Here is a 22,586-nt window from a genome sequence, read left to right as displayed (position 1 = left end):
TAGTTATCACTCAAATTTCATCATTTAGAGCCTCATATTGTTTTTGGCTCAGATTGAGAAACAAAGGCTAGGTTATTTAAAGTAACTAGTTTGGAACAAGTATTGGCACCCTTTGATAAGTCTCTAATAACTTGAGTGGGAGGGTGATCCTTCTTGAAGCTCCACTCATTGGGAAGACTTTGTGAATTTTTCAATGCTTGAGGATCTTGAGTTGCATCATGATTTTTTTTATCTTCTTGATTACCTTTTATGGCTTTGTCAACTTCTTTTGATGGATCATCAAGATTTATATTTAGCTCCTTAAATTCACATAGAAGATCATTCACACAAGTACCTTTCCCAAAATCAAGCTTGCTAGATTCATAAAAAATAATATTCATAGACTTTTCAACTACTAAAGTACGTTTATTAAAAACTATAAGCTTTGCTTGAGGTGGAGTAGCCTAGGAAGAATCCAATATTGGTTTTAGAGTCAAATTTTCTAAGATTATCCTGGGTATTCAAAATGTAGCATTTACAATCAAATATTCTAAAATATGAGACCTTAGGCTTTCTTCCATTCCAAAGCTCATAAGAAGTTTTACTTAACAAAGGTCTTTTAAGAACTCTATTTGCAACATACTAACTAGTGTTAACGGCTTCCGTTTAAAAATAGGAAGAGAGTTTATACTCATTGAGTATAGTTCTAGCTATTTTCACTAGTGTTCTACTTTTCCTTTTCACAACTCTATTTTATTATGGTTCTAGGCGATAAAAAATTGTGTGAAATACTAAATTCTTTACAAAGGCTTTCAAAACAATCATTTTCAAATTTTTTTCCATGATCACTTCTTATAGAAATATCCTTTTTCATTTTGAACACATTTTACAAATGCTTTGAAAATGTCAAAAGCTTCATTCTTATGAGCAAGAAAATTAACCCAAGTAAATCTAGAATAATCATCTACTATCATAAATGTATATGACTTTCCACTCAAACTAGCTACTTTTGTAAGTCTATACAAATCCATATGTAGTAATTTAAGTGGTTTAGAAGTACTTACAATGGTTTTGGACTTAAAAGATGATAAATGTTGCTTTCCCATTTGACATTTATAAAGAGGCTTTTGTCACCTGACATGTGCCTTGAACATCCATTATCAACAATGCCAAAGATTTATGCTTGTGGATCTAAGATACACCTACAAAAAAGAATTAAATCACTTGATTTAGGTACCCAAACAAGACTGGATCCTTTGGAGTTAGCTTTGAAAGATCCATCTATGAAGAGATGCATTTTCCTTATTTGAAATTTAATATAGATATGTTCAACTCTCATGCAATAGTGGCAAGTGACCTTGGAATTAAATTTGGTCTTCTTTGCCAATTTTGCTTGAGGTTTGGACCTCACATGATTCACATTATCATACATGCATAAGCAGGATTTATTAACTTTCGATGTCCTATACATAAATGCATGTTTTACTCCTTTTGACTTAGTTTTTGGAGCATGTGCACTTTTTTTTTGTTTTGAATGGGAAGTCTAGTGTGTGTTTTGTCCTTTGAGACTTTATTTGATCTTCTCTCAATGATTGGTGGATGAGTAGCTTTAATAAAAATTATGGTGTTGGATGTTTGAGGTATGAAAGTTGAATCCGTTGAACCTAATTCCATGTCTCACAAGGGGAGGTCTTTGAGATACAACTAGTGTATCAAGAGACTCTTTCCTTTTGTGAATTTAAGATTGAGTACCTAAGCTCCTCAACTTCATTTTTCAAAGAATTATTTTCTTTAAAGAGTTTTTCATTTGAAATTTCATCCAATGATTTCTTTAGGTTGTCATTGGAGGTTTTTAAAGAAATAATTTCTTTCTTTGACCTCTCAAGGTCTTCTCTTAAGCTTGAGCACTTATTTTTATAAAAACTTTATTTGGAAAGTATATTTTGTAAAAGTTCATCCTCATCATCTAACACATCATCACTAAAAGAATGAGAAAATAAACAACAATAAGAAGAATTTCATGAATGAGAAGTAGAGCATACCTCATGAGAATCCTCTATGTTAGCCGTGAAGCAAAGATTGACTCTTCTTCTCTTTCATTTTTTTTATTGGAGGATGAGGAAGCATCACCCCAAATAGCTTTCAAGCCTTTTTCTTTTCTTTGTCTACCTTCTTCCTTTTCAAATATTTAGGACAATCCGGCTTGATATGTCCGTACTTCCTACACACATAGTAAGTGACTTCATCCTTCTTGTCCTTGCTTGATCTCGATTTAAAGAAGGGTTTGTAGCTTGTGAACTGCTTATTGCTTCTTCTCCTTTTGGCCTCAAGAATCCTTTTTACATGTTTGGTGATGAGGGTCACATCATCACTCTCACTTTGTGCTTCTCTTTGATCTTCATCATCGCTTGGAACACTATTTGCTTCTTGAGCTTTTATGCTAGTCTTGAGTGCTAGTGCCTTCTTATTCTCACTATCTCTATCGATCTCATCCTTGACAAGAGATATCTCATAGGTTAGAAGTTTACCCATGAGAACATTCATAGGTATCTTCCCAAGATCCTCATTTGCTTCTTCAATACTAGCCATTCTAGCACCATATTTATCCAAAGGAAGACTCATAAGGATCTTATTATTGATATCCACTAGCTCATAATGCTTCTCAAGTTTTCTCATGTTATTGATGATAGTGAGAAGCCTATTTGTCATGTCGATGATGGATTCATTTGGCTTTGTCTTGAATATCTCATATTTTATGACGTACATTTGGATCTTCCTTGAGTTAACTTGTTTGGTGCCTTCGTGATAGTTCTCCAAAGTAGTCTAAATTTAATAAGCCATAGTGCAATATTGCACTCTTCCATACTCTTCTCTAGAGAGGTAACTCATAAGAATGATCATTGTTTGCTTATTCTTGTGATTATGCTTCTTGTGAGCATCCACCCATTCTTCTTTAGGGAGAATCCTATCTTCACAATTTTTGACTTCTATGGGAGCCTTCCATTCATTCACCACATAATCCCACACTTCAATGCCATATGAATCCAAATAGATTTTCATATGAATTTCTAAAAGGCATAGTTGGGTCCATCAAAAAATGGCTTGAGGTGTTGACCTCCTTCATTGGTTGCTATAGTTTTTACACTCGTAATGAAGCTTGATAAGAGTGTTCAGGCTTTGATACCACTTGTTGTCCCTTGGAACCAAGAAGGAAGGTTGAATTGGTGACCTTAAATTGTGGAATTGAAATAATTTTAGGTCACACACAAGGATTTAAGAAAGGGTAAAGAGAATTGGAAGAGAGATGGGGTTAGAAAGATTGACACAAAGATTTATAGTGGTTCAGGAACAATCCTCCCAACATCCACTGCTCAAGATTACACTTGAGTATTCCACTATAATCTTTAAGATTACAACCTTTGGATTTTACAAGTTCACCCAACAACTTGGTATTTTCCAAGGTTAACACTAAACATCTTTTCTTAGTGAACCAATCTCTCACTAAGTCCCTTAACCCTTGAGTATTATTGGTTAATCAATAACCAACTTGTGTTTTTAATGTCACGACCCCATCTGTGGGCCCGTGACTGGCACTAGGGAATGGGTAGGTGTAAGGCCATCAAATCCCGTAGTAAGCCTGACACTCACTAACTTAAATAAATCTCATCTAATATTATTAATGCCGCAATTTATCTTAACCGTTAAATTTTTCGATCTGCTAGAAGAATTAGGCGAGACCTCAAACTACAGAAAATTACAACTGATATATATCTACTATTTCTACTGCGAAGAATCTAAGATTTTACAAATTAACATACCAAATCAATTACATCACCCGATAATGAAGAAGTCGGGTTACTAGATAAGAGTCGTGGAAAGACTAACAGTCACGGATATGAAAAACAGTAAAAAATTGAGACTGTCAATCTCGAGAGTGAGTTAAAATCATATATCCAAAAATAATTACCAACACTTCAATAACACATTTATTTAATTTGAAATAAACATTGGGTCATATGCTTAAATAAAATAGCTTTTACACACTACGGGACGGAGTACTTCAGTAGAACCCTAATCCCAACACTAACATCTCGATCAATCTCAACACTGACATCTCGACTAATCTCAACTCTAACATCTCGACTAATCTTATTCCAACAAAACTGGCGCCCAGAGAGCGAAGCTCGACCAGGGTCCTTAACTCTAGTCCGGTCACTTAATGTTCACTATCAGCCTTAGACTTTCGGCTCTCTTATTCCAATAATACTGGCGCCCAGAGAGCGAAGCTCGACCAAGGACCTTACCTCAAGTCTGGTTACTTAGGTTTCAAATAAGCTGGCGCCCAGAGAGCAATGCTTGACCATGGACCTTTACTCCGGCAAACACACTCTACTAAGCCCAGAGAGCGATGCTCGACCAGGGCAAGTCTAAAATTTCCTTTTTAAATTTACCCATTTACCCTTGTTCCATCACTCTCGGATCTATACTGGTACACTCATCAACTAATATGTTCTACTGCCGTCTCATCCCGTGTCATCATGCAATAATAAAATCAATGATAAAGGGAAGGATATATGTGAATAGTAATAAAAAAATGATACATATGAATAATAATTAAATGAATAATTTAAACTTGCAATCAAATAATCACAATAGCTATTCAAAAATTTATGCATGACACATGCATAACCGATATATGACTTTACTCACAGCTTTGACGACCCTTAACTCTGCTCCGATGCCTCGAGTGGAGCGAGCCGAACTGACGGATTTATCTAATCACAAAAAATAATTTATCAATAACACTGAAACAGTTGACAATTAACCCTAGGTCTAGATCCCTAGGACTGACTGCCTAAAAAAATCTCGACTTGGAAGAATTCTACCGAAAATCCAACAGAACCTCCCCTAAAATACAGACATTTATCCCCCGTAAAACAGGTCCAGGACCTGCCAGAGAAAACACTTCAAATATTCGATAATTTATTTTAACGGGAGTCAGGTTCCCAAGACTTCACTATTTTTCCGACTCCGCCACACATCACAAAACACAACCTAAGGCAGGCAGTCCAACAAATAATTATTTTAACACACAAATATTATCTAATACTCAACACAAATCAATAAACATATAATATACCAAAGAATTCAAAAAATCAACAGGTCAGAGAATTACCGAGAGGCTTGATCGCTCGGTCGACTCGCCTCCAGCCGCTGGAGTCCGATCGACGATCCGAACACACCAACGGACTCGAAACGACACACTAGTGACGATTCCCGCTTTCGATTTTTCAATCCGATCCTTGATCGTCCGGAGAGATTTACGGACGATCTCAGCCGTCGATTATTAAACGGAGGCCGATCGCTACAAAATTAATGTCATTGGAAAGCTTGTGACGAAGGAGTCCGTTGATGAGATCTGATCAGCCTAGCCTCTTTGGAGATGGCCAGAAAAGCTTAAAAATCGAGCTGCCGGCGAAAACTTTCCTTCGCTAGAACTTTCTTTTCTAGCAATCCCACAATGCGATTAAGGGCGGAAAAGAAGGCTTGCACCTTACTGGTCATTTTAAGATCGGAATCACTCGAAATGGTCGTCGGAAACTCCTTCTACAACGGTGAGAAGCTGCGGTCGTCCTCCGCTTGATTAGCCGTCTGCCATGCTACCAGCTGTTGCCATCGCCACCATTGTGCCACGGCCAAATTGCCACTCACCGAACCTCCGGCCTGAGCCCTGAGGCGCCTCCCCATCTGCCATGGAAGCCGACGTTCCCAACCTTTCTCCCTCTTCTTCTCCTCCTTCCTTCTTTCTTTTCTTTCTTTTCTTCTCTACATCGACAAAGCGTCCCTAAACTTTTCTTTCTTACATTTTGGTCCCTCAACTTTTTTTATTACAACAATTTCGTCCTGCAAAATCTCCAATTAACCTCTAAACTTTTCTTTATCCTTTCAATTAAGCCCCTAACTAATTAATTTGGACCAAATTAGAATTATTGAAAATATATAATTACATATACACCCTTGCCGACGTATTTAATTATAAAAAAGCCAAACATACAAATTTTCATTAAAACCCCATATTAATAAAATTATACTTTTTATCCTTATTCCAAAATAAATTTTCAATTTAATCCTAACACAAAATTAATTTAATTAATCAATTTGCTAAATATTTTTCAATTAAAATTTCATACCATTAGCTAATTAAAAAACTATTTTTTCCAATAATTCTTTTATAAAATATCCTTTATAATTTCTTTCATAACTCTCAAATATAGAATTTAACTAAATATATTCATTTGGGGGAAAATTTTGAATAACCAAAAATATAATTTATTTTTCAAATAATTTACTTAATTAATTTCTTAAAAATTCAAACTAATAGGATATAGAAAATAGCACATTTGTTTGTCTAGCATTAAAAATTTAAAATTACAATTAAATCATTCCAATTAAACTAAATAAAAATAAAGTTAAAATTAATTTAAATAAAAAACTCATTTATTATTTATTATTGTCACGACCCCACCTGGGCCGTGGACCAAGACTAGGAATGGGTAGGCTTAAGGCCACCGAAACCCGTAGTAAGCCCCGACACTCACTGATTTAAACAAATCTCATCTCAAATTAATATTATTAAAACCACAAATTATCTTAATAGCTACATTCTACATAAATACTTGATGCGGAAAAACTAGGGCGAGACCAAGCTCGGAAAATTTACAACTGATACATTTACTATTACTACTGCCGGAGAATCTAAGATTTACCAATTTAATACCAAATCAAATACATCACCCGATGATGAAGGAGTCAGTTCTTGAATAAGAGTCGGCGGGAGAACTAACACGAATCCGAAAAAACATAAATGGAGACTCGGTCTAGAGTGAGTTAAAATCAAATAATCTAGGGACTATTGCTTCTTCTCGGAAAACATAGATTATTCAAATCGATATCAAACCATACTATAATCATACCCTACTATTTCCTTCACATAAAATATTAATCATTCGAATCAAAATATCAACCATGCATGTAAATACAATCCATATTATAATCATACCATAATAAATAAATAAATGAATAAATAAAAATATATTTTTACTTTTCACGGGACGAGTGGCTCGGTAGAACCCTAAACCCCAAAATCTAGTAGCCATTCGGCTCTCTTAATCCAATAAGATCAAGCCCCGGAGAGCAAGCTCGATCAGGGTCCTTATCTCCGACTGAACACTTGAATTCCAAATAAGCCGGCCAGAGCATCGCTCGATCGGGGACCTTAACTCCGGCAATCAACTGAACTCAGCCCAGAGAGCAATGCTCGATTAGGGCAGACAAATCCATAATAATCTTATATCCATGATCATTACCGGTGCGCACGCGGTCCTGATGTAACCCATCAGGCGGCATGTTCTACAAGCCACATTTCCCAAATCGCAATCACCACATTTAATAAATATCATTGTCTAATGAAATCATTCAACACTTATCGAAATAAAGATTAAAAATTTAGGATAAGGCAACGTCGTGTCGACAGAATAATAATATCTGTATTATTATAACGTTACTAATAATAATATTTATTTTATTTTCAATAATTAATAGTCCAAATTGAAATCATTTACGCTATGATACTAATAACCATATTATGCATAAACTTTCAAAATAGCATATTAAATCGGACTTAGCAATAGTGCAATGATTAAATGACTTTAACTCACAGGGATTGGGCGACCTCCTAGCTCGCTCCGGTGCCTCGGTTGGAGCGAGCCAATGCATGATCATCTAATCACGGAAAACAATTTATCAATACGCTGAGACAATTGATCATTAATCCTAGGTCTAGACTCCTAGGACTGACTGTCTAAGAATCTCGACTCGGGAGAATTCTACCGAAAACCCGGCAGAACCTCCCCTACAACAAGAACATTACCCCCCGTAAAAACGGGTCCAGGACCTGCCAGAAAAACACTCCAAATATCCAACAATATAAACAACGGGAGTCGGGTCCCCAAACTTCACTATTTCCCGACTCCGCCACACAGCACAAAATACGAGGCAGGCAAATTGACAGACAATTATTTATGACTCACAAATATCATCAAATACTCAATATAATCCAATAGACACAATTAAACCAAGAATTTCTAAAATTAACGGGCCAAAGATAATTACCGAGACGCTCGATCGCTCGGTCGACTCTCTCGAGTCCGATCGACGATGCGAACACACCATCGGACTCACAATGACGGCCGAAGACGATCCCTCGCCCGATTTTCCTGATCCGACACCCGACCATCCGGGAGAGATTTGCGAACGATCACGTAGCCGATTTGCAAACGAAGCCCGATCGCCACGAAACCAGTGCCATCGCGAAGCTTGGTGAGGAGAGTCGGGATACATCCTCCGATCGTCCATCCTCCGCCGGAGCTCGCCGGAAAAGTCAAAACGCCGGCTGCCACCATTTTCTCTCTCCACCGGATCTTCCGTCTCCGGCCAAAGGCTTGCCGAAAGAAAGTACGAGCCGATCACACCCGACTCGGCCACCAAGAACAATGGAACAGCCTGGAAGGCTTCTTCCCCGCCGCTGGGCCGAGCCACGTCGGCCCGCCCACGCCCGACGCCGCCACCGACGACGACGCCTTCCTCCCTTCTTTTCTGACCATCGCCTCTCTCTCTCTCTCCGATCTACTTTCTCTCTCCCCGATTTCTTTCCCTTCAATATCGACATTTGACCCCTGAACTTTTCCTTATTACAATTTGGTCCCTCAACTTTCTTAATTACTTATAATTTCATCCTGCATAATTCCAATTTAACCCCCAAACTTCTTTTTAGCCTTTCAATTAAGCCCCCTAACTATTTAATTTGGGCCAAAACCGAATTATTGAAAATACACAATTACAAAAATACCCCCGTAGAGCATATTTATTTACAAAAATACCAAACTCACAAATTTCCGTTAAAACCCCATAAAAATAAAATTATACTTTTAATCCTTATTCCAAAATAATCCTCCAATTAAATCTTACACACAATTAAATTAAATAATCAATTTCCAACTTAAAATTTAATACTACTAATCAATTATAATACCAATTTTCCCAAAATTCTTTTATAAACATCCTTTACAATTCTACCATAATTTTCCAATATATAATTTTACTTATATAAATATGCATTTGGAAAAAAATTTGAATAACCAAAATATAATCATTTCTCAAATAATTTACTTGAATAATTTCTTAAAATTTCAAACTAATTGGGTATAGAAAATAACTCATTTATTTGATTAATATTAATTTTTTTTTATTAAATCATTTCAAATTAAACCCAATAATAATGAAGCTAAAATTAACTTAAATAAAAACTCATTATTAAATATATAAAAAAATTCCGGGTGTTACAATTATTAATATTACCATTATTAAAGAAAAATTCAGGATATTATATTTAACATCCAGGCTTACACAACAACCATTTAGAGTTTTAGTTGAACAATAGGATTCAACTTAATACACTTTATAGAGAAAAAAATTGAGTGTAGAAAGTTGAGAAATAAGTTTACAAGAATTTGGACAAGACACAATCACTTACTTACTTCTTAAGTCTTTATGAGGGGTATTTATATTAATATCTACCTCTTAGAGACGTTACAAGGGGTCCAAAACTCATTCAATGTAAATTAAGTGACTTGGCAAAAAGTTTCCCGAAGTCATGAAAAGTGCCCCTACGCTTCTCAAGTGCCCTTGCGCTTTCTAAATAGAGACGTTGGGGCTATAAAGGCTCCAGACACGTGGCTCTGACTTAGTGGTTGATATATCAACGGTTACTGACTTCGCATTAATTATGAAAACCATCCTCATGCCTATGTAGTGCCCTCGCACCTTTCTTGTTTGCGCTCACCCTCCCTCTTTTTATCGCAATATCAATTGCCATTTTGAGTCTTAAGCTTTAAGTTAGAGCAGACTCACGCTTATTGAGCCTCTTGCACTTTTTGAGGATTTGACTCCTTGACTGCCAGGTGTTGCTTTGTCATTGGTAAGACGTCAGATGGAATTTTCAATGGCTTGAATGGTTTTGACCATGTGACAAGCGTCCCTGAGCTTTTTGAGTCTTGTTACAAAACTTTCATGAAACTTCAAGAAAACTTTGACCAATCTGAAATCTTTTAACATACTGACACTTAGACACTCAAACATAATGTTAGTAATATTTAATTTGGTTGTTAAAATTAAAATAGAGATCAATTGACTCTTAGGTCAACATTAATATTCAAATTAATCATTAATCAACGTCTTTTAGTTTACAAGTTTGATGTATTTTTAGAATTTATTAAAACAATATTAGCAAATTCTAAAATTATATCAGTTTAATTAAGATCACATGATAATTTAGGTTTTTTTTTTTGTATTTCTTGGTTCTCTAATTTTAGAAGCTAAAGATTTTTACTTTTAATTTTTATTATTATTCTAATACATATTTATTAAGGTATTTCATCTTTAATCATGTTTGTCGGTCGTTATCACACGTGAAAGAGTTAAATTTCTTTTTTTCAGTAATCATTATAATATTTTTTAAAAATAAAATAAGAAAGAATATATACTTTTATTTCTATGTTTATAATAGAAAATTATTTAGTTAGATAGAGTAAGTAGAGTTGAGGTAAAACAATCTTAAAATTCGGATAAAATTAATTATTTTTATATACTAATTATTGAATAGAGTTGTGATGAGTATAAAATATTTGTATATTATTTATGAACTTAAATTGGATATAATTTCTAAAATATTTAAATAGATTTTTATTACTTTATTAGAAAATTGTAATATACTTGATAAATCTATTTTTTATGCAACTCTACTTCTAAACTTAAACAGGTGGTTATTTCTATATATTTTATAAAGAAAATCACATAAATTTCAGAATAGAAGTAGATTTATTTACAGAGCGAACATGAATATTTCAAAATAAAAAAGTTACAGTTGAGTTGGCGCAAGCAGCATCAAGGCTGGAAGCGTAAGTAGCGAATAGAACCCTAACAATTTTGGAGGCCAAAGTTTTAGGCCGAACCTCTTCCTTTCTAGTTTCTACAGCATACAACGCAAGCAATCTAGCAATGGTCCTCCAATGACCACGTTCACCGCTTCTCCGAATTCCTCAACTCCCCAATCCATTCTCAACATCTCGATAATAATATCGCCCATCATTTATTCCCTCCTTCATGAACCCAATTCATCACCACCATAACCAAAATCGCCATGTTAAAACCCCTTCTCAAATCTCCATTATTCCTCTTGAAGAAAAAGAACCCACTTCATTTCCTCGTCTTCTCTTCAGTACCCACCAGCTACCCTTTTCCTAAAACAACTCCTTTCCCCAATTTGGTCTTTAAAGTCCTTGACTTGATCTCCACTGATCCTCACTGGCCCAAAAACCCAGAACTCAATCGTTTAGCTTCTACTCTTAGACCTCACCATGTGTCTAAAATCATCAATACCCATATCAATACTGACACCGCCCTTCAGTTTTTTTATTGGATTTCTAAGAGACATTTTTACAAACATGATATGGGTTGTTTTGTTTCTATGCTTAATAGGCTTGTCAAAGATAAAATCTTGGCTCCTGCTGATCATGTTAGGATTTTGATGATTAAAGCTTGTAGAAATGAGGATGAGCTCAAACGGGTAACTGATTTTTTGCATGGAATTAGTAGTAGTGATAGTGGTCTTTTTGGGTTTACTTTGTACAGTTTTAATACTCTTTTGCTTCAGTTGGGAAAGTTTGATATGGTTACTTCAGCTCAAAATGTTTACGCTCAAATTTTTAGTAGTGGTGTTAAGCCTAGTTTATTGACATTTAATACCATGATTAATATTTTGTGTAAGAAGGGAAAGGTTCAAGAGGCTGTTCTGGTTTTTAATAAGATTTTTCAGTTTGATTTGTGCCCTGATGCTTTCACATATACTTCATTGATTCTTGGGCATTGTAGGAACCGTAAATTGGATAAGGCTTTTGAGGTTTTTGATAGAATGGTTAAGGATGGTTGTAATCCTAATTCAGTCACATATTCAACTTTGATCAATGGATTATGCAATGAAGGAAGGATTGGTGAAGCAATGGACATGCTTGAAGAAATGACTGAAAAAGGGATTGAACCAACTGTATACACATATACAGTGCCAATTAGTTCTTTGTGTGATATTGGGCGTGTAGATGATGCCATTAATCTTGTGAGAAGTATGGGGAAGAAAGGTTGTAGCCCTAGTGTGCAAACATATACAGCAATTATTAGTGGGTTGTTTCGTGCAGGGAAAATGGAATTGGCAATAGGGATGTATCACAAAATGCTGAAGGAAGGTTTGGTTCCAAACACGGTTACATATAATGCATTGATAAATGAATTGTGTACTGAAGGCAGATTTGGCATAGCGTTGAAGATCTTTGATTGGATGGAGGGACATGGTACCTTGGCAAATGCACAAACATACAATCAGATTATAAAGGGGTTGTTTGGAATGGATGATATTGAGAAGGCTATGGTTGTTTTCAATAAAATGCTCAAGGATGGCCCATCTCCAACTGTGGTAACATATAATACACTCATTGTCGAAAACCTCAAAAGAGGATATCTAAACAATGCTACGAGATTTTTGTATATGATGAAGGAAAGTAATTGTGAACCTGATGAGAGGACTTACTGTGAACTCATTTCAGGCTTTTGCAAGGGAGGTAAGTTGGATTCAGCAACTAGTTTTTTTTATGAGATGCTTAAGTGTGGCATAAGCCCAAACCAGTGGACTTATACAGCCATGATAGATGGTTACTGTAAGGAGGGGAAGATAGATGTTGCATTGTCATTATTTGAGAGGATGGAAGAAAATGGCTGCTCTGCCAGTATTGAAACTTATAATGCCATTATAAGTGGTTTATCCAAAGGTAATAGATTTTCTGAGGCTGAGAAATTTTGTGCTAAGATGACAGAGCAAGGATTGCAACCAAATACCATCACTTATACATCTTTGATCAACGGGCTTTGTAAGAACACTGCAACCAACCTGGCGTTCAAGATTTTTCATGAAATGGAAAAGAAAAATTGTCTGCCAAATGCACACACATATACTTCGCTCATTTATGGCTTATGCCAAGAAGGAAAGGTTGATGCGGCTGAGAGGTTACTGCAGGAAATGGAGAGAAGACATTTGGTTCCTGACGAAGTTACATTTACTTCACTTATTGATGGTTTTGTTATGCTTGGTGGGATAGATCATGCATTCATACTTCTTCGGCGGATGGTTGATATGGGCTGCAGACCAAACTACCGGACATACAATGTATTGTTGAAAGGACTGCAGAAAGAATGCCAATTTCTCACAGAAAGGGTCGTGGTCCAAAATGAAGTGTACGGTTGCAGCTCAGATGAGAGAATTACTATGTTTGAAATGATTCATAATCTCTTATCCAGGTTGACAGAGAATGGATGTGAACCTACAATAGATACATACAGCACCCTAGTCAGTGGCTTGTGTAGAGAAGGAAGGTCTAATGAGGCAAGTCAGTTGGTAGAGAATATGAAAGAGAAAGGCTTGTCTCCTAGTATGGAAATCTACTGCTCACTTTTAGTCGCTCACTGTAAGAGTTTAAAAGTGGACTGTGCTTTGGAAATATTCAATTTGATGGCAGTTAAAGGTTTTCAGCCTCATCTGTTTATCTATAAAGTACTCATTTGTGCACTTTGCGGAGTAAGTCGGGCAGAAGAAGCTCTGAATATATTTCAGAGCTTACTCAAGAAACAGTGGAATAGTGATCTAATTGTTTGGACTGTCTTGGTTGATGGGTTATTGCAGGAAGGGGATTCAGATCTATGCATGAAGTTTCTCTATCTTATGGAATCCAGAAACTGTACTCCCAGTTTGCATACTTATATAATCTTGGCTAGAGAACTATCTAAAGTCGGCAAATCAATAGGAACTGATCAAATCGGTAACAGGTTGAGGGAAGTGAGCCTCCCTTCATAATTGTCAAGGGAATACAATAGGAAAGTGAAAAATTATCCCAATAAGGATGTGGCTGCATTTTTTAAATGTACATTAGTATCATCCTGACTAGATGACAAATTCTTTTAGCTCCTGTAAATAATTTTTGAGCCCTCACTAACTTGAAGCTCCATTTTTCAATTAAGGTAAGTATTTGCCAGCATTCCTACTTTTAACATCTTCTGCTGACAGCATAATGCTTTAGTTCTACAATGTCATAAATTATTTTAGAGAAGCACGAATTTTGATAAATTTTTTTGTGTATACATGTCAGGCCAGAAACTATACACCATCTTGTGATGAACTGGAATTACAAAGAATGACAAGATGAATAAGTGTATGCTGTGTCATTAGAAGATGCTGATCATATCCAGGTAAAAGAAAGAGCCTTTTCTTTTCCTTTCTTTCTTTTGGTGTTAGGAAAAAAAAATGTAGACAATGCTAATATTGTGATAAGAGTGGACATATGCTTCTGTATAACCTCTTTTGACAGCATATTTGCCACTCTGTTAATTCTCTTGTTAGTTGATGATCCTTCAGTTAAAATCATTTTCTTATCCTATTTGTTTTAGAAGTTTGTTTTTGGAGTTACTCAGAAGCTGATAAAGATTCACCCTAGACTATACAAAAGCTGAAGAGCGTTTTGTATCTTTAGTTCAGTTCTGAATTCTCGTTTGATATTCAATAGTTGTTTACATCATAAGCTAGCACAAACTGGATTTTTCATTTAGTCAGTTATTCAGTGGTTTGACCCTAGGGGCCTCCAAGGCGATATAAGTATAATATACTTATGCAATCACAAGCTTAAGCATCACAAATGATTTAGTTTTTTGATCTATAGGTGACCGAAGAGCATATCTTATTTTTTATGCTATAGCCTATATGGAGAAGTTATATGATATCACAAGATAAACCACCTGTGGGAGCAGTTGTCACATTCATAGACAATTTGGTGCAGGTTTTTTTTTTTTTTTTTACCTTATGAGCAAAGGAAATAGAGTGAAGATTTTCTTCTTGATAAAAGAAGAATTTTTGGAAGAGATAAAATGAGAGAATAATTATAATAAGGAGGAGATGACATCCTTTCTTTGAGCAGAACAAATTTATATATAAATATATATATATATATATACCCAAGCCCTCCAACCACCCTGGATGTTGAAACTCGGGGAATAAATACAATGAAGAGATTTCTCCAGAAAAAGAGACATCCATAAAAATTAATTCACAAGTTCTTCTTTTAAACATTCTCCAGTATGTCCCAAAACTAAAAACATTAACAAGAATGGAGGTAAAACTGTACAGAATCATTTTCTACTGTTTTCTACTTGATTTGAAAGTTAGGAAATCATTTACACTGCTTCTACAACCATCACCAACTGTATCACTTTTATGACCACTACTGCATTATGCAACCACTAGTACTAGTAGCATCTCCATGTTGTTACCAGCGCTATCTCTCCTATAATGCTACTGCCTTGCAGCACTACCGCCTTGCCATTACTACCACCACTATCGGCACCTCAATTCTCTCACTGGTTGTCTTGATAGCTTCCAGCATAATATATTTATGCTTTGCAACATTAATGCTGCTATTCTGTAAAACTCTGATGCTTCTAATTTAATAAAGCACTATACAACTATTCTAATCAAAACCACCACCAAATTGCTACCACACCAATAAATTTGATGTATCAGTGGGGTTGAGACTGACCTAACATGGAATCATTATGCCATCTAGGGTTTATACTGATGTGTCAGGCTCTTGATAGCTTCTGTTAGATGGTCAGTGGACACAGTATAGACTTATTTCTCCAGAAGAGCTGGATGTACTAGTACTGTATAGAAGTTTCAAAGTGGGACTTATGGTATGTCACTTTTAGCTAGCATGGAGGCACGCATTATTGGCTGTGTAACGACTCCGTGCATGATGCTATTGATAACTTCTGACATGTAATAGGTGGACCTTGCCTATTTGTATAAGCCTCGGTTGTTTTGAATTAGTGGAGATGAATTTATACTGTCTTCTACTTGGCATAGCTGTCAAAAAAACACAGGTACATAAGAAAAAAGAATAAACCACAAAGAAATTATGAAAAAGCATATTGAATATCGTGTAATATTTACTGACCAATGTTCTTCTGAGTGTTCTCTCATCCATGGGTCCTTAGAATCTTAGATTCTTCAATAATAGGCTGCTGATTCAATCGACACATAGGTAGCTTGAAGTCATAGATAGATCAAAAACTTTAATGATTGTCCAATGGGGAGGGGAAGAGAACATATAGTTACTGCCTATCTGTCCTGTTCTTATTGGTCCTTGTTTCACATACTAGATCATATATTTTTTTAGTAGCTGTACATCAATTTTGAATGAGCTTATAGTCAAATAAAAAGGAGAAAGAAAAAGGAGAATACCTGACTTTTGTTGTCTTCAGCAGGATATGCTGCATGTGGATGTAGCTATGGCATGGATCTTCAACTTCTAAGTGTCAATATGATCGAGATACTAAGGTGCATAATAAGAGGAAAACTCAATTCACTCCCATATACTGCAATTTTGAGCGCAAAACCACAAATGTAATTACTACTAAATCAATTGGCAGAAAAGCATGGTCGACTGTAAATTTATTACTGATGAACTGATTGGAAATGCAGCATCTGCCTCATAGAAGCCTGTGGTAGATACAACAAGAAGAGATTTCTAAGAATTGATTGATTAAATGCAATAATGCAATTGTAGAGAACTTGTACATTACGGGAATTTCTTTTTGGTGTTTTCTTTTCCTGATCTGTTCATTACTGGATTTTATATAGAATTTGTGTAGTTTATTACTTCTGCTATTACTTATCTGATAGAGGTACTGTTTGCTTGAAGATATAATGAAAAGAGTTCATCCGATATTCGATTCCTTGAACAAAGTGAACCCCAGAAGACCAAAAGCTTAAACTCTTAACAGCAAGAAGCAGCTGAATTCGTTAAGTTGTATGAGTGGCTGTGGGAGTGAATCGAGATGTTTTACAGCGAAAGTTAGCATACATTTTAGCAACAAGAGAGAAAATTCTATGTTTGATGACCATATGATGATATGGTTGCTTATTATAGCATAAAGGGCCCCCAGGCGCATGTGCAACAACACATATGGACGAATTGCAGGTAGAATTTCTGAGACTGCTTATAGAGGACCACCACTGTGGCAGCAGTGATTCACAGTACCAACTGTAAGAAAAGAAAAAAATGACACTTGTTTCATGAAATTCAGAAGAAGAGAATCACTTATCAGGAACCCAATTGAATGATGATGCAGTAATAATCATACCCCCAACCCAAAGCGTCTGAAAATGCGGGAGTACTTCAATGATTTTGTGTCAAACATAACAATCCAAACTTGTTTTGTCTTGTAATGGACTTGTCTGTATGCACATATCAAATCGCTAATATCCCTTTCCTTTTTCCCATATGATTAAACTTAAAATACTGCAAGGACTTAACGATAAGAACAGGTGAAGAAAAGTAAGATGTTGAATAAGATCTTCTCCCAAAGGGTGGAGTTGATGGGTCATACTGGCTGGACTCATTTGGAACGTGGGCAGTAAGTAGGCTTCAAAATACCACACAAAATGGGAAAAGGGTCCAAATATTTGTAGGTTTCCATTTCTCTTTATTCCATAACAAAGAAGGGTCTAATCCAAAAACGTCACTCTCCCAATAAAAATTCTCTTCTGATTGGTTGTCGTTTTGCACTCACCCCCGTTGCTAGACTCCATTCAAAGGCAAAAGGAATAGAGGTGAGAGAGTTGAAAACCAGAAAAAAGTAATAATGTAACTCCAAAATGCCACAACCATCTTCTCCCCAAGTTTTTAAAGACAACCCGACACCGCATTACCTAACCTTTTTATTCCCTTCCAAACATCCCTCCAAATGCTATTCTCCAACCTCTTTTGGCTTCACTTTCTTACACTCTTCCTCTCTTTAAAAAGTCCCTTTGCCTTCACATCCACCAACCCAACCCTCTATAGACTAGCCTTGGCACTTTTCGTCTTGGATTTTGCTACTCATTACCCGATTCTTGTTGATATTACATCACATATATTATATCAACTAAATAGAAAGTTTTTATATATGTAGTTTTTAACATTAAAAATTGCTAGCACACACTTTTCTCCTATATATATGTATATATATAGATACCCAACACAAAGCCTCAATAAAACCAACTATAGCCAAACAATATTCCCAAATTAAAAAGAAACGGAAAATAAGGGTCCATTCCCTCTCCAAATGGGTAGGCAAAATGGTGATGCCACTGTGGCTAGTTCCTCTATAGCACTTCTTCAAGAAAGGTTTAGGGAATTGCAGAGGATAAGGGAGAAGAGACGAGAGAAAGAACTTCTCAAGCTGTTCTCCTCAGAATCTGAAAAAAGGAAAAGTAACAGCAGCAGCTGTAGTAGCAGTAGCAGTAGTAGCGGTGCTTCTGCAGGCATGCATTTTGAGCCCAACAAGTTGACCTTCCAGCCTGAAATGATCCTTCCAAATAGGGCACCTGCTCTTCAGGATTCTTTTCTCTCCCTCAGGCTTAACTCCCAAAGCAACAATCATGCAGATATCAGAGCCCTGGACACCCCCACAAGCTTATGGCCCAACACTTCTACTGGAAGTTCATCACCAAGGACTAATTTTGAACATTCTGATGTTGATACCTCTCTTCATCTCTAGAGGCCAATATATATAACTATATATATATATATATATATATTTGTTTTCTCTGTAATTTTGGTTATATATATATTATATATATCCTCTTATGTATGTACGTTATTACTTATTACTTAATTTGTCACCTCCTTTTTTTGGCTGTATAAAATTTGGAAGAGTAATGTTACTATATATATTTATATATTTATATTTGTTCTTCTACTCCTGAACAATTTCTTATGGTCCTTTTTTATAAATTGACCTATATCAGTCATCAATTTAACTCAAGTTCTTTGAATCACTTCACAAGAATAATTTAGAATGCGTCAAGCAATGATTCTTTTGCAGATATGGTAAAAAGAACTAGTTCAAAAATTGTATTGCAGCTAGATATTTAAGATTCGAAGTCAATATCTTACATAAACTAGAAAAGACCCTAATATTCTCATTTCTACTTTCTTGGATAGTATCCGTTCCTTATATATGAATATAAGTATTCTCATTGTTTATATTTGACTGTGTGTCCAGAGACTTATTCAGAAATACTGTAACAAAAAAGAAAAAGAAGGGTCTGCTGTTCTACATTTGACCAAATAGGATGGTCCAGTTTTAAGAAACTCGTGGCTCAGAGAAGTCATTTCTTGATATGGGGAAAAAGGGGAAGTGAAGGAAATTTGGTAATCAGGAAGCACAAAGATTGATATGATATGTTGCGTAGTTTTTGTAGCTATTAAGAATTTGAATGACAGGTTTGGTTTTGCAATTGGAAGGTAGCTTGGTGTTGTTGCATGTATAGTGCGGTGGGTGCTGCTGATGGTTTCTGCCTTGTTGTCTCTTGCTTGCTTTCCTCTTCTCTTGGGTTGCTTTGCTTGTTTGGGCTTCATCTTTTTATTTTCTTTTTTTGGGTTAAGATATTTAAGTTTCTTGTACTTAAGCACAGAGTTCCCTTTCGAAAGAAATTTTAGCGGAAATTTAGATTTTTATTGTTCTTATCTCAACAACTTAATGTGTATTTTGTTGCATGCTGATATACACATCTTTTCATTGAATAATTATATATTTTGGGGCCAAGTGATGTGAAGTATTAAATGCAGAATTGAAGGGCTTTTTCTTTAGCACAAGATAAAGGAATATTATGAAGGTCTACAAGTGTCAAAAGCTGATCTAGCAGCCTTAGGAGCTTCAACATTCCTTAATCTAGAAACAAACTGAAAATCACATTTAAAAGAGGAGGCAGTAAATCTGGAAGCATCTTCAAAGATAAAAGCTGCTTCGGCTGGGGAGGGCAGGCGCCTTTAGCCACTTGGATACCTTCAAAAACTACCTTGATGCATCCTTGAATAGAAGCCCATCTAACAGCCTCCCTCAAAGCAAGACTTTCAAGAATAAAAGGAGAACTGAGAGGGCCAGATCGAGCACTCCATGAATGAATGATCACAGAGCTTTTACACAATAACTATCTACCACTGTTACTACGCGCATCAGAAGAAGCATCAAAATTTACCTTGATGTCATAATTCAGAGCATTGACCTCTTCAACGGCAGGAGGAGCAACTCTATTCTAAGAAGAGGACTGGCACAAGCAGTGATAACCTCATTTTGATCCTCAATGGCTTTCCTGACAGATTGAGACTCGCTCCAGACCTTGTCAAAAATAAGGTCATTCTTAGATTTCTAGATTCTCCAAAAAAGGAAAACTGCTAGCTGTAGACTAGAGCCAGATGGGTCCAAAGAATTCAGATCCTGAACCATCTTGGAGCAGATGGATAGGAAGTCCAAACCTGAAAGATGAGAGTTCTTGAGACCAAGGGGAGAAATCCTCCATACTGCTTGAGAGAGACAACAACCGAAGAAGAGATGCTTAAGTGTTTCAGGAGTATCGCATCTCAAACAAGCATCATTTTTACGAAGTCTAGACTTCATAATGGAGCCCACAGGAAGGATGCTGGTGGAAATCCTCATAGAAAAATTTTGAGCTTATTTGGGATCTTTAGTTTCCAAAGAAAGTTCCATCAATGGTTCTGGACAGGAACCATCAAATTATTAGCACTTTGCTTCAGTTGTTGCCAGATTACATAACTTGTTAAAACAGTGTAAGAATCTGAATTATAATGAGTCCAGATCCTTTTATCAGCAGAATTAGTTTGTGAAAGAGGGATTTTCAAAAAGGGTAATTACTATTTACCTTCTGTATTTATGAATATTATATTAGTTATCTTTTTATTTTATAATTTTATACTAAAAACTCTTTATATCAAAATTTTCGCTTAAACATGATGGATTTGGGTCTTCTATTTGAAGGAATCCAAACATGTCTTAAGTGGTCTATTATTAGGCCACTTGGCCCTAATATATAAACAAACACTAACTGACTTTAGGCATGAGATTGTATTGAGAAATACAAGAGAGAAAGAAGAGAGAGTTGTCTAAATATCATATTTCTTTCAAGCTCGAGCTGCTGCCCTCCATTGGAATTTCTCACTATTCAACCGTTGGATCGTCCTCAAATTTGGATATGTTGTTCATGAGTTCAAGTTAAATATTCTGAACGGTGGATCTTGCATTTAGATCTTTCTAGAAAGGTATTTCGTGTTAAAACCGAAACTGATGCAGTGTGTATTTTACTTGAGTTTATGTGTTGATATTTCCTCTCTTATGCTTGTATTTGTGCCAAGATTAGTGTTGATATCTTGATGGATAATCTTGTATGCCTCTAAGCTTTGTTAGAGAGAACATTTGTACCCATTTGATAATAGTGGATGTGATTTAAGCGGCTTACAAGTCCCGTGGCTTTTACTCCTTGGTTTGAGGATGTTTTTCATGCTAAAATTGCTTGTGTTGATTTGGTTTCACTTAGTTATTGCTTGCTGTTTTTACATATATTATTTAGGAGAAGTTTGATCGTCTTTTAAAATTTCTGCTGCGACGTATTTCCTTCCATCAAAACAACGGTTAATTAGGTTTGATTTTATACTATTTATCTCTTGATCTTCAGTGTAATATAAAAATTTTCCTTTAAAGTTTATTTATTATATTAAAACCCCTTTGTCTAACTTTTATACAAAAATCAATTTCAGTGTTTGTACAAAAATAATTAATTAGTATTTTTTAATTACTATAATCTTTAGCATAATCAAATTCTAGTAAAATTTAAATATCTTAAAAGTACTTATATTAATCAAAATATTAAAAATTCATATAATTTAATTTTATATTTTTAAAATAAAATAGATAATATTGTTATTATTAATTTTATTACATTAGAATTGTAACTTTGATAAGAAGTTTGAAGATCAAATTATATTTTTTCTTTATCATTTTAGATCTGTATTTACATTGACATTCAAAACACAATGAGATTTTAGTGTAATAAATAAAATATAAGGAGCAATTTGTATATTATAAAAAAAGATCATGAAGCAAATAATATAAAACCAAATCTAATTAATGATTTAGTTTTAACGGACGGAATTTTTAGTATGAAATTGTAAAATAAAAAAAATTAAATATCAAAAAGTAACTTGTATAATATAAAAAAATACATAAGATAAATAATAATTACCCCTTTTCAAAATACTATCAGCCTGCAATTTATCAAAAGCTCTCAAGATCTTGGACGCAATTTAGGAGGAAGAAGATGGATTAATAATTTCAGCAACAATTAGCTCTTCATTTCCCCACTTAGGCTTCAAGCGGTATGAAGTTTTAATAAAAAATTTATCTTTCTTTTAAATGTCATACATTTATATTCAATCTAGGCAACTGTTAAGTGCCTTTTCTTTATTACCTTTTCTTTACATTCTCTAATATATCATATTTAAAACTAATATAACTATATTAAATAAGATAAATAACAATGATAATTTTATAATACTCTT

The 22,586-nt window shown here is 35.2% G+C and overlaps 1 protein-coding gene across 6 annotated transcripts; it reads left to right on the top strand.

Annotated features, from left to right (window-relative positions):
• The first annotated feature begins 10,963 nt into the window (after positions 1-10,963).
• On the top strand, positions 10,964-21,504 carry LOC8273549 (pentatricopeptide repeat-containing protein At5g65560). 6 transcript variants are annotated; one of them, XM_048376680.1, is made up of 4 exons: positions 10,964-14,157; positions 14,286-14,385; positions 16,453-16,525; positions 16,890-21,504. In XM_048376680.1, exon 1 carries the CDS (start codon positions 11,237-11,239, stop codon positions 13,991-13,993), a length of 2,757 nt encoding a protein of 918 aa, XP_048232637.1. In that variant the 5' UTR covers positions 10,964-11,236; the 3' UTR covers positions 13,994-14,157; positions 14,286-14,385; positions 16,453-16,525; positions 16,890-21,504. The 6 variants fall into 6 exon arrangements, with proteins under 6 accessions (XP_048232637.1, XP_048232639.1, XP_048232638.1 ...); XM_048376682.1 differs by having other exon boundaries at positions 16,450-16,525; XM_048376681.1 differs by lacking the exon at positions 16,890-21,504 and adding an exon at positions 16,670-16,846.
• Positions 21,505-22,586: the final 1,082 nt, after the last annotated feature.

Source organism: Ricinus communis, chromosome 7 (genome assembly GCF_019578655.1).
Source record: "Ricinus communis isolate WT05 ecotype wild-type chromosome 7, ASM1957865v1, whole genome shotgun sequence".
Taxonomy (NCBI): Eukaryota; Viridiplantae; Streptophyta; class Magnoliopsida; order Malpighiales; family Euphorbiaceae; genus Ricinus; species Ricinus communis.
This window is presented reverse-complemented; position numbering and strand designations above follow the sequence as displayed.

Excerpts from the sequence above, each read along its gene's own strand:
- LOC8273549 (XM_048376680.1), top strand. The coding sequence starts at position 11,237 with ATGTTAAAACCCCTTCTCAAATCTCCATTATTCCTCTTGAAGAAAAAG.